This window comes from Nicotiana attenuata, unplaced genomic scaffold, assembly GCF_001879085.1.
Source record: "Nicotiana attenuata strain UT unplaced genomic scaffold, NIATTr2, whole genome shotgun sequence".
Taxonomy (NCBI): Eukaryota; Viridiplantae; Streptophyta; class Magnoliopsida; order Solanales; family Solanaceae; genus Nicotiana; species Nicotiana attenuata.
In genome coordinates this window covers 124,585-136,657 of record NW_017673032.1, presented here as the reverse complement: position 1 = coordinate 136,657, position 12,073 = coordinate 124,585, and the positions used below count along the sequence as shown (strand labels likewise).

Genomic DNA, 12,073 nt, shown 5'->3' with positions numbered 1-12,073 from the left:
GATCGTTAGGATTTTTAGCCATAATATTGAAAAATTCTTAATGATCTATTAGATTTTGTGGCAAATCCTAGTGATCATCGTACGAAAAATTCTAGCGACTACTTGGAACGCTTTTCAAAATTTTGACTAAAGGCTATTTTTTTGAGTTTTTTTTAACAGAGTCAAAATTTAAATAGCACCACCGAATTAAGTTGAGAATAGAAGCCCAAAATGAACTAATTATCGTAAAATTTTCGTGTGGTGCCCAATTTTATGCTACCCACTGGTTTTGTGTCCACTTTTAAAAAAAAGTTTAACTGATACTCAATTTTGAAATAACTTCAGATACATACACTTTTCTCTTCATCTTTATCGTTGTTTTCTTTTTCTTTGTGCTTAGAATTTCTTCTTGTTCTTCTTCTTCTTAGTTGGAAAATGGGTTTGTTAAATTTATTGTTGTTTTGATCATTTGATGATTGGGATTTGTTCTTTATGATACTTGAAAGTTATGTTTCAACTTTGAGCTAGATTTTGGGCGTTGAATCTTGCATTGGATTGTTGAAATTCGAAGAACAAGTTTACGTTTTAGAACTTAAGATTCGAAATCTGAAGTTGCATTCAATAGATTGAACTACTTAAGATTTGAATTTCTGAAGTTGCATTTGAAAGATAGAAGAACTTCAGATTTGATTTCTGAAGTTGCATTTAAGAGATTGAACTACTTTAGATTCGAATTTCTAAAGTTGCATTTGAAAGATAGAATAACGTAAGATTTGATTTCTAAGGTTGCATTGAAGACATTGAACTACTTTAGATCCGAACGGGTACACTTTGCAAAATTTTGTGCAATATCTGTATAACTTTAGTGGTGGTCCCAAAAGTGGGTATATATAAAAATATCCCCGGTTATTTTATTAACTTTAGACGGGTTGGTTCATGATCTAAAGAGTGACACAACTTATTTTAACCCCTTCTAATTTGATCAAACCACCTTATTGATATCCCTACCCTCACTTCCTAAAAGGAAGAGTTGTAGAATTTTGCTCAAAAACAAAAACTAAAAAAAGAAAGAAAAAAAAGAGAGACGGTTTTCTTCAAGGCAACAAGCGTCAACAGAAGCAGCAACCTTAAAGGTATGTATTACACACATTTGCTATAATATTACAAACGGGTCGCCGATGAACACCTCAGTTATCTAGGGTTAGGGTTATCCTTTTTCCGGGGGAATTTCTGCTCCGGCGCGTGTCAATTTTGATGTTGATGTACGAATAACTTCCGCGCGTGGGGTTTTAGTTTTGGATTCCTGACGATCGCTCTGGTCATTGAATATGTAATAAGCTGATTTGATAATGCAGTAAATGAATAAATTAAAGTTAATTAATCCGGATAATTCTACCGAGCTGAGCTAAAATGGAATTCGCAAGTCTCTAGTATTCAACTGCGTCAGTATATGTGATAGCACCAGTTGTTGATAGCCTAGATCTATCCATGATGCGATTCAAAATTTGAATATGCTATGTGTTTACTGAATTTATGAACCGAGTATATAATCATTTGTACCTGTTGCATTACTCTTTTTATTTATTTATTTATTTATGACGGTGGTGTCTGGGTTAGCTTTAGCCTCTGCTGGATTTGAAACTGAGAACTCATGATTCTCCTCCCACTTCATTGACCTCGTGTTGCATTACTTTCAATTTCAGGGTTGAAATCGGGAAAGACAGTAAATAGTGGAGCTGAAATGGATCCGTTGGAGGGTGTGAAGGAGGGAGGAAGTATGGAAGAAGTAGCTTTGTGTAACTCGCAAGGAAAATTGATATTTGGGAGGTACTCTGATGCAGAAATGTTAGCTCAGCTGAAAAAACTTGCTCTAGATCCTTGTGATTCAAATGTATCACGTCAGGGAATTCGACCATTATGGAATCAGATGCTAAGAGTGCGAGATGTTATGGCTCTTGCTGATAATGACTGTTCGTGGGTATGCTCATTTATGAAGTTTCTTTAAATATTAACCTCTATAATAGTAGCGCTTATCTTCTTATCTTCGTGGCGTTGGTTACAGTCTTGCAGATGTGCATCTTTTTTCACCTCTAGGTACTCCTTTTCCGCGGAAGAGGCTAAACTAAACATCAATGAACTGTACTGGAGTAATGGAGGGAAATAGTTTAAAACACAAAAATGCAGGAATTAGTATGACTGCAGCTGAAATATATGGAAATTACTTTAGTCGGTGACTTTCTTTTAAGTACTATTTGTTATTTATAATAAAAAGATAATAATGTAGTCCAATTAAATTGCTAAACAAAGTTAAATTGTGAACGTCGAATATTTACCAAATTGATATCAAATACAAGTTGGATTAAAGTACATATAGATCATTTTTGAAGTAGATTTTAAAGTAGATTCAGATTAGATGGGATCCCATCTTGATTTCAGTGTCTCCAAACAACCCTCAAACTTGGAGTCTTGTTAAGTACAACAACAACAACAATCCAGTGTAATCCCACAAGGGAAGAGTAGGATGTATGCAGCCTTACCCCTATCCTAGAAGGGCAGAGAGACTGTTTCCGATAGATCCTCGGCTAAAGAAAAGATGGAAGAAGCACTGATAGCAAGTAATATCAATACAAGGTATTTAGAATCATTATCACAAAAAAAATACAAGGTATTTAGAAAATAAAACCTAAGATAGCAAAAGAGAGTATGAAAGAAGTACTAATAGTCAATAATAACAGTACAAGAGATGAAATGATAGCCAACTAAGGGCATACGGAAGGTAAGTAACAACAGTACAAGATATGTGGTAATAGCAAGCTAAGGATAAAAGGGATACCAAACTACCACTAATACTATTGAACTAAGGAAGACATAGGGAAACGCTCGACTACCTACTAACCTTCTACCCTAGTTCTCAATCTCCACACCTTCCTATCAAGGGTCATGTCCTCGGTTAGCTCCAGCTGTGCCATGTCCCGCCTGATGACCTCTCCCCAAGACTTCTTTGGCCTACCTCTACCCTTCCTCTTACCCCCACAAGGCCAACATCTCACACCTCCTGACTGGGGCATGGTATCTACCACTAATACTATTGAACTAAGGAAGACATAGGGAAACGCTCGACTACCTACTAACCTTCTACCCTAATTCTCAATCTCCACACCTTCTTATCAAGGGTCATGTTCTCGGTTAGCTCCAGCTGTGCCATGTCCCGCCTGATCACCTCTCCCCAAGACTTCTTTGGCCTACCTCTACCCTTCCTCTTACCCCCACAAGGCCAACCTCTCACCTCCTGACTGGGGCATCTGTGCTTCTCCTTTTAACATGCCCGAACCATCTTAGCCTCGCCTCTCACATCTTTTCCTCCATAGGGGCCACTCCCACCTAGTCCTGAATAACTTCGTTCCTAATTCTATCTAACCTAGTATGTCCTCACATCCATCTCAACATCCTTATTCAATTACTTTCATCTGCTGGACATGAGAGTTCTTGACTGGCCAGCACTCTGCCCTATACAACATAGTCGGTCTAACCACTACCTTGTAAAACTTACCTTTAAGTCTAAAAGGCACATTCTTATCACACAAGACACCGGAAGCGAGCCTCCACTTTATCCATCCTGTTCCGATACGATGTGTAACATCCTCATCAATCTCCCCATCATATTGAATTATAGACCCAAGGTACTTGAAATTCTCTCTCCTGGGAATGACTTGTGTATCAAGCCTCACATCCCTGCCCGCTTCCTGGGTAACACCGCTGAACTTGCACCTCAAAGTATTCTGTCTTGATCCTGCTCAACTTGAAATCTTTAGATTCAGGGGTATGTCTCCAGACCTCCAGCCTCTCGTTAACACCACCTCGCGTCTCGTCAATCAGAACTATGTCATCTACAAATAACATGCACCAAGGCACCTCCCTTTGAATGTGTCGCGTCAATGCGTCCATTGCTAAGGAAAACAAAAACAGGCTAAGCGCTGACCCCTGATGCAACCCATCTCAACCGGAAAGTATTTAGAGTCTCCTCCTGCTGCCCTTACCCGTGTCTTTGCTCCATCATGCATGTCCTGGATCACTCTAATATACGCTATAGGCACTTCTTTAGCCTCCAAGCATCTCTATAGAACCTCTCTTGGGACTTTGTCATAAGCTTTCTCTAGGTCAATGAACGCCATATGCAGGTCCTTCTTCATCGCCCTATACTGCTCCACCAATCTCCTCGCAAGGTGAATGGCTTCAGTAGTCGACCGTCCCGGCATGAAACCAAACCGGTTCTCAGAAATGGACACACTACTCCTCATCCTCCCTTCTATCACCATCTCCCAAACTTTCATCCTGTGGGTTAACAACTTGGTACCCCTATAGTTGTTGCAGTTTTGGATATCCCCCTTGTTCTTGTACAACGGAATCATCGTACTCCACCTCCACTCTTCATGCATCTTCTTCGTCCTAAAAATGACGTTAAACAACCTAGAGAAACAAATATATACTAAGTGGAGTCACATAAAATTGGAGGGACACTATTATTTTTGGGCTAAAGAAACAAATATATATTACATTACAACCCTCTGACATACTTTATGTTTTGAGTGTGTTTGTCCGCATGCATCATTGCTTCTGATCTGTGTCAATTCTTCCTATGTAAGTATGTTTAATTTCTAATTTAGCCTTGTATGATTGGGAGTGTTTTGTGGCCAAAAAGGGATTTGTTGGTTAGCCGTCCCAACTTTTTTGGGACTGAAGTGTAGTAGTTGTTGTACTGATTTGTTGGTTAGCTGGGCATATTGATGAAAACACTTCATGCACTATCTAGTACCATGAGTTTCACGTCCATCTGCCTGTTTCTGTAGAATAGTGCATGTCCAATGATGATAAATCATAAATGACCAAAAGCAAAGAGACTTGATCTGTTATTTTGACATTTCATCGTTTCCTGTCAATTATGTAGGTAATTGTACAGCTATGAAGCATGTATTTTTCACTGATTTATTCCTTTCATTTGCCTGCTAAAAGGAAGGCCTGTAGATAATAACCATAGATCTTATCAACTTCCATAGGATGCGATCATGTGAAGAATTGAAAGTCAAAAACAAACTAAGATACAATTTTGTAAATGCTCATAGATTCTGTATTAAATAAAAGGTACAAGTAATCCAATTGATGGATAAAGCTGCAAGCATGCCTTCCCCCCTGCACTTATGACAGTTTGTTTCTTCCTTGTATAGATAGATGCACATCTGCATCTGTAGATTTGATAAGTTTGTCAAAACTAATGTATGAGGCTAATACTAATTCTCTTTGGCCGTGGAAGTAGTTTGGTTTAGACTTGTACTCCAAATCATTATGCCTCATTGAGAGGCATTTAGTGAATCATTTACTCTGGGTTTTGTATACATTTCCTTGTGAATGAACGAATTATAATTGGATGAGCAAGCACATTTTCCAAAGCGATTGCTGATGAATTTTGAAACAATTGTATGCAAATGCACATGTACCTCCTTCAGCTCCCAAACATCGATCCACCTTCCTTTCCCTCAGAGGCATATTTCGTGAATATTTGGGGTTTAACTGATACTTCTGAAGGTCAGGAGCCATTAGCAGTAATCTGAAGTTTGTCACCAGTGCTTGGACAGAATGGATAAGAGGGAAAGGCTGCACACATGTAAATAAATAGGAAATAGAGATTACTTGAGGGTACCGCCGCTTTTTACCCTGCCATGTCTTTGCAGTATAGCTAAACAGCAAGATCAATTTGTGTTCTTGATGTATTATATCATGAGTGAGATTGACTATCCATGTTCTTGTGGTTCTCTTGAATTAGCGTCTGAAAATTAGTTTCGGAAATTTTCATCCTTCAGGACATCACCCTGATTTAGTTGAAAAAGTTATGTTCTCATAAGTTCCTGAACAACATCAAATGGTTCTTTTCCCCTCCCATTTTGCTGTAATTATGCCATACTGTTAATAACATATTTTCTTATTCGTTTGACAGAAGAAAAGAAAACTTCAACAGTTTGTGAAAGGTCAGTTGAGATCTGCTTCTGGACTTCCAGCAGAGAAATTTAACCAGAAAAGTAAATCAAAAGTACGTAGAGGACAAGGGCATTTTTCTCATGCCTCCGGTATTTCCTGCTTGCTTAATTCAGTTAACTCTGCAAAAAGTTCTCCCCAAAAAAATTTATCAAGTTCGCACAGTGCATGTAGTTTACTGGCATTCGAGGACAATTTTCAAGAGCAGTTATCTTCAGAATTCTCCCTCCAGAATGATGCAAAAGATTTTGGTCCTACCAGCAAGGATTTGTCTTCCTTAGTTGATTCCGATGAGTCAGTAAATGGTTCAGACCTGATGAGTCGTGATAATCGGACCCCTTCCGTTGCCTCCTTGCTGACCTTGGATGATGCAATTCATAATTCAAGCTTGTTGTCTGTGAAAGGATCAAGAAGCAGATCTCTACAACCGCCTCGTCAATCCTTCAGGTTGCTGAACTTCATTGGCGACCGACTTCAGAGATTTGTTATTCCAGTGGGGCCTCGTTTCCAAGCTGAAGTTCCAGACTGGATGGAACCAGCAGACAAGGATGACATTAATAGTAAAGCCATGGACTCTGAAGATTCAAGATGGTTAGGCACCCTAGTTTGGCCTATTGAAATCGGGAATATGGAAGTGTCTTCTAGACCAATTGGAAGAGGGAGACCTCACTCCTGCTCTTGTCGGTCTCCAGGAACCACTAACTGTGTCAATCGCCACATTCTTGAGGAAAGGCTAATTCTGCAATGTGACCTTGGCCCTGCTTTCTTCAGTTGGAAATTTGATGAAATGGGAGAGCAAGTTTCGAAGGCATGGTCATCCAAGGAAAAAGCGGCCTTTGAGTCATTGGTCAAAAGGAAACCACAACCAAGTGGAAAGAACTTTCTGAAGCATGCAGTAAAGTCCTTACCACAAAAGACTAGGAAAACCATCGTCAACTATTACTTCAATGTTTTCATCCCCCGACAATTGAGCGTACAGAATAGGTCATCCAATAACTTAGTCAATATTAGTGATGATTTTGCTGATGACATTAATGATACAGGCATGCATAAAGGAAGTGAAGGCCAGAGACCTGAGGGTTTGAAAAGTCGATACCTATGTCGGCCAATTTAGTCCCTGGAAGTAGATTATCTAACAGGTTATTTCCTCCTTTCAGGATGTTTGATAGGAGTGAACCTTTCGATACAAGTATGATATCTTAACCATGTTAATATCGGTTCAGTGAAGATCATTTGTTCAGCACATTTTTGGTCTATGGCGTTTGTTCTACATAGATTTGAGTAAAGAAATGTCTATTTAGTATTAATCCATGGTACTTGTTCTAGCATGAAGTGTTCTGTGACTATTGGGTTCAATTTCTTCAACTTAGACGATCTACTCCAGCAGTAAACATTGAATGGGAATTTACTGTACTTCCGTTTAAGAATTGGGTTTTTAATTATTTTTTGTTTGCCCTTCTCATCACCCGTATCACTATTACTAGTATTGCGATTCTTTTCTTCGCACTTTCTAATTCTGTACTTTTTTTGTTATTACTGTTCCAAGGGAAAAGTTTGAGCTGATGTGTCAATAAGGACACCCATGTGCATTTCCTTTTGTTATGTACTCGCTATGCTCTTATGCCTTTGGTTGAAGTATATGTCGATTCAATCTATCTTGATGGAGTTTTTCTAGTAGGTAGCGAGTAGACTATTAGAGGCAGAACAACTACTCGTTTTTTACCTCCTTTTCAACTTGGTTATAGTGTATAATATGACCTCATTTGTCAACTTGGTTATAGTGTATAATATTTGCAAAGAAGAAACAAGGAACAAAAGATATTAGGGTCAGAATACCGACGAACGGATGGGGAATCAAACTCTAGTATTCATATCAATAATACTCTTGAGAGTCGATTTGTTTAAAGTGTAAGAAAGAAGAAAAAATCCCTATACAAAATTTCGCATGACTAATGTAGTTTTTTTTTCTTTATCTTTTAGAATGATTAGGCATAACTAATATAGGTTTGCTTTGCAACAAGTACTAATTCAACCAACGTATGTATTGTTTTGTGTTAGATAAAATGTAGAGTAAGAATACACGTACAGTCAGACATCTCTATAACAAACACCCCTATATAACAATCATTCACAATAAAAAGCCATATTTTTCTCGGAACCGATTTTTATGTTATTTTATAATATATATCCTCCATAACATCACTTCACTATTGCAGCCAAAAAATATTGGAACAAATGAGGTTATAAGAGGTTTGACTGTTTTAACAAAACTTGTTAGAATATTTTTAAAAAAAAATGTCTCTAAAGTAGGCAATCTTTGCATAACAATTCTTCACCGCAATCCGCATAACGATCTTTAATTGCCAATCATGTGTTCTCGTTCAAATTCATCATTTCGAGAAATTCCACGCGTAACTGAACAAAGGTCCATAACCTGGAGCACTTAATACAGTTGGGAATATAATTCTTCCGTAACTTCTCAACTTAGCACTAGAATTTCTTTTAAACGCAAAGACAAAACTGAGCTCAAAGAAACTTTCTAAAAGCTACTGCCCATCTTACTATCAGAAAACAGGATAAGAATAACTGAGGATTTAAACCTTAATATCACCATCAAACACAGAATCTGCATTAGTTCAGGCCATGCAAGTCCGAACAGGGTACACCATCTTAGCAAGTGAAATAGAATCAGAAAAATTTCAAGGGGTACTTTTAAACACAAATTATATAGATGACCTTTCAACATGGTTATAGGACTGAAAAAGAGAATGCAAAAGAGAGAGTTGAACCATGCCCAAATTTGGGAATCACTCTAGGTATCTGCTGCAGGTTGAGTCAATCCAGACTGTACAAGCAAGTTGTTCAGGGATTCCGGCGAGTGCACCTGGTATTTGACTTTACCATTGAAAAGGGACACCTCTGCTAGCTCAAGTTTCTCCGAAGTAAGACTTGTACTATCCATTGTCTTACTGAGCACCTTCAGAACAAGTTGAACCGCTTCCTCTCTTGTGATCTCATCCTTGTAGTCCTGCTTCAACATCGACTGTGCTGCTTGATTGTTAGCACCGATGGCTGCTGCCTTCCAACCGCCATAGTTACCACTTGGATCACTCATGTACAGTTGGAAGCCATAGTTCTTATCCCAGCCTGCAAAGAGAAATGAGACACCAAATGGACGAAGCCCACCAAACTGTGTGTAGCCTTGCTTGGTATCGCACAGAGACTGAACTAGCTGTTCGACAGGCATTGGTTCTTGATAAGCAAAAGTATACCGTTGAGCTTGTACTCTAGCTGTGTTGATGAGGATGTTGGCATCTGACATTATTCCAGCCACAGCACATGCAACATGGTCATCAATCTTATACATCTTTTCAGTGGATGTTGAAGTCTGAAGTAGCTTTGAGGTAACCTTCTTTTCACCTACCAAAACTACGCCATCTTTAGCTAAGATACCTATTGCACTCCCTGCATTGCCAATGGCTTCCATTGCATACTCAACCTGATATAAACGACCTTCTGGGGAGAAGATAGTTGTGCGGCTATCATATCTTCTAGACATTGTATATTCTGCAGCAAGTACCAACACAAGTTCAAGCAGTACTTTTTAGATCTAATGACAAATTTATAGTGTATATAAATAGAATGAGCTGTAGAAACTTCAAGAAGAATAAAGACATAAATACTGCTCAATCCAAGGTACTCAAAAGGAACTTTCCACTCAATGAATTAGAAACATAAATGTCCTCAAGTGGCAGATCCTGCAGTGACTCACATGTGAAAGAGGATGACTTTGAAACATAATATCTGGAGGCAATTTGACTGCGCATGAAGGAAAAATGACAGTAAAATAATTCAATTTCTCGGATGTATTTGCAACTCCAAACAAACATGGATATAGATGCATACGATGACTTAAATATGTCTTCCCTTTCCTCAATATTTTTTAGTTTTGTGCTCATTTGCTGCAAAGCTACCAATTATCTGTCAGCTTATGCAACCACCATATTGAGATATCATGCATCTCGCTCAAGTTAATGGAGTCATCTAGTTATTTCATCGTTCCCAATAAAGGGGTGGACATCAGTCAGTCGGTTCGGTTTTGCAAAAGTTCACTTTGGTTTTTCGTTTTTCGATTTGTCGATTTTGGTAACTGGAACCGAACAGTAGTAATTTTGGTTTGGTTTGACCTTTTTCATGTTCGGTTTGGTTTAATCAGTTTGGTTTTTAATTTTTTTCATCCCGCCATGTACACACAATTTTTCCACCACCACCACCTCAATGCTGGACACTACCGTCCATGCACCCGTAACCACCACTGGTCAGACCACCTTCAACAAAATATTCACACCAGCCACTGTCCAACTCCACTGCCACTTTCCCAAACTCTCACATCAAACCGCTGCAAAGGCTCCTTCCTCCATCAATTTGATCACCATCAGTTTCTTTCCAAAGTCATTGTACTTCTCATAAACCACCATACCTCTTCTCTGAAACCAGCCACAACCACCATTCAACAAAACTAGTGGCTCTTCTATTCTTTTTCCACTCTCACGTCTCCCTCTTTGAACCAATTCCATATGCATCACTGAAATACTCACACAGACAGTCTCAAATACTCCCTGCATATATTTCCATTACTCAAAAGCATCATCTACAATCACCAAAAACTAGGGGCGGATGTACCGTCGCAGGTACGGGTTCAATTGAAGCCATAACTTTTGACGCGGAGCATAAATTTATGTGTGAAAATTTACTAGAATTGCAATAAATAATAGACATGAACTAATAACTTTAAAATTATAATGTGTTTAATGCTAAAAACCTAAAAATTGAACCCATAGAATTTAAATCTTGGATCCACCTCTGCCAGAACCACCAGTGACATAAGCTTCCTTCTTTTAAAAACCCACGGGACATTTATCTTCAACAGAGAACCACAAAAACCACTAAGCCTCCGCCCTCTTTTTGATTAAACTTCAGTTTTTTGGTTCAACGGAAAACGGTACCCTTGAAACCGACCGTCGAACCGAAGTTATAAAAAAATTAAACGTTAACCAAAAAACCAAAAATTCAGTTCGGCCGGTTCTTTTAGTTTTTTCTGGTTATATGCCGATCCCTAGTTCCCAAGGAGTAGACAGATCGGTTACCTTGGTTTTTGCAGAAGTAGGCACATCATTGGTGTTGCAAACACACACATAGATACATCTTTCAAATGAGAACACAACTGCAGACAAACTTTTTAGATGAATATTCTTTTCCTGACAGGATAATCTCCTAACGACAGCCCATGTCGACCCCCCCCCCCCCCCCCTCTAGGTCTATCTCTAAGCACATTGGATAGAACATAGTGCCAAGCCAAAAGGTTAACAATTTTCCCTGCTTCCCAAAAGAGAAAATTCCCACCCCATTCCTCTAGCATATCTTCTCCTCCTTTTCCCTATTCTTCTCCATTTAGGCCTATAATTTTAACGAGTGTGAAATATCCCTTTTAAATTCTACTTTGCATTTAGTTGTAGTTTTTATGTTGTTATTACAAGCCAAAATGCAAATTCATAAGCAATCCAGAAAGCATCAAGGTTATAAGCCAACATGATTGAAGTGCATTGTCCAGCAATATCACCTATAACGTGTTTATCTATAGTAATTCTTTAAAAGTGAAACACAAATTTCACAAAGCGATTTCTCAAAATCAAAGAAACTTTTTTTTCATTTGGATTGAGGTGATCTTAAATGGAGCAACATTCACAATGTTGAGCTACAAATGCAGCAGGAGATGGAGCTCGAGCTAGAGCTCCAATGGGGAAAAATCTAGAAGCTTCATCTAGAGAGAAAGAAACTGAGAGAAAACATTTTTTGTATTATGTGAAAACGAATAATGTGTCAATACAATATACAAGCCTAATGTATATACATTTTTATGACTAACAACTAACAACCAATCACATTGTAGCTAAGTGACAGCTAAGCCAAGTGGGGACTCACCAACCACTGTATACTAACTAATTACAACACATAAATACATAGCTCAACACCCCCCCACAAGTTGGAGGTGAGGACTTCACGGACA

At 38.5% G+C, this 12,073-nt stretch overlaps 2 protein-coding genes across 5 annotated transcripts in view; one reads left to right on the top strand and one right to left on the bottom strand.

The window, feature by feature from the left end:
• The first annotated feature begins 934 nt into the window (after positions 1 to 934).
• LOC109215247 lies at positions 935 to 7,468 on the top strand. Of its 3 annotated transcripts, none has more exons than XM_019379276.1 (3): positions 935 to 1,112; positions 1,683 to 1,957; positions 5,969 to 7,468. In XM_019379276.1, the coding sequence occupies exons 2-3, from the start codon at positions 1,721 to 1,723 to the stop codon at positions 7,118 to 7,120; spliced, it is 1,389 nt and encodes a 462-aa protein (XP_019234821.1). In that variant the 5' UTR covers positions 935 to 1,112; positions 1,683 to 1,720; the 3' UTR covers positions 7,121 to 7,468. The 3 variants fall into 3 exon arrangements, with proteins under 3 accessions (XP_019234821.1, XP_019234823.1, XP_019234822.1); XM_019379278.1 differs by lacking the exon at positions 935 to 1,112 and adding an exon at positions 1,132 to 1,241; XM_019379277.1 differs by lacking the exon at positions 935 to 1,112 and adding an exon at positions 1,132 to 1,309.
• Positions 7,469 to 8,583: 1,115 nt separating this feature from the next.
• Positions 8,584 to 12,073, bottom strand: part of LOC109215249 (proteasome subunit alpha type-4) — a 9,019-nt gene continuing 5,529 nt past the window's right edge. The window contains exons 1-2 of one of the 2 annotated variants that reach the window (XM_019379280.1): positions 9,779 to 11,032; positions 8,584 to 9,573 (exon numbers count right to left, since the gene is read on the bottom strand). In XM_019379280.1, the coding sequence (XP_019234825.1) occupies positions 8,819 to 9,565 (747 nt within the window). In that variant the 5' untranslated portion in view covers positions 9,566 to 9,573; positions 9,779 to 11,032 and the 3' untranslated portion in view covers positions 8,584 to 8,818. Of the gene's footprint in view, positions 9,574 to 9,778; positions 11,033 to 12,073 lie in introns of those variants that run through there. The other variant, XM_019379279.1, reaches the window with a different exon arrangement.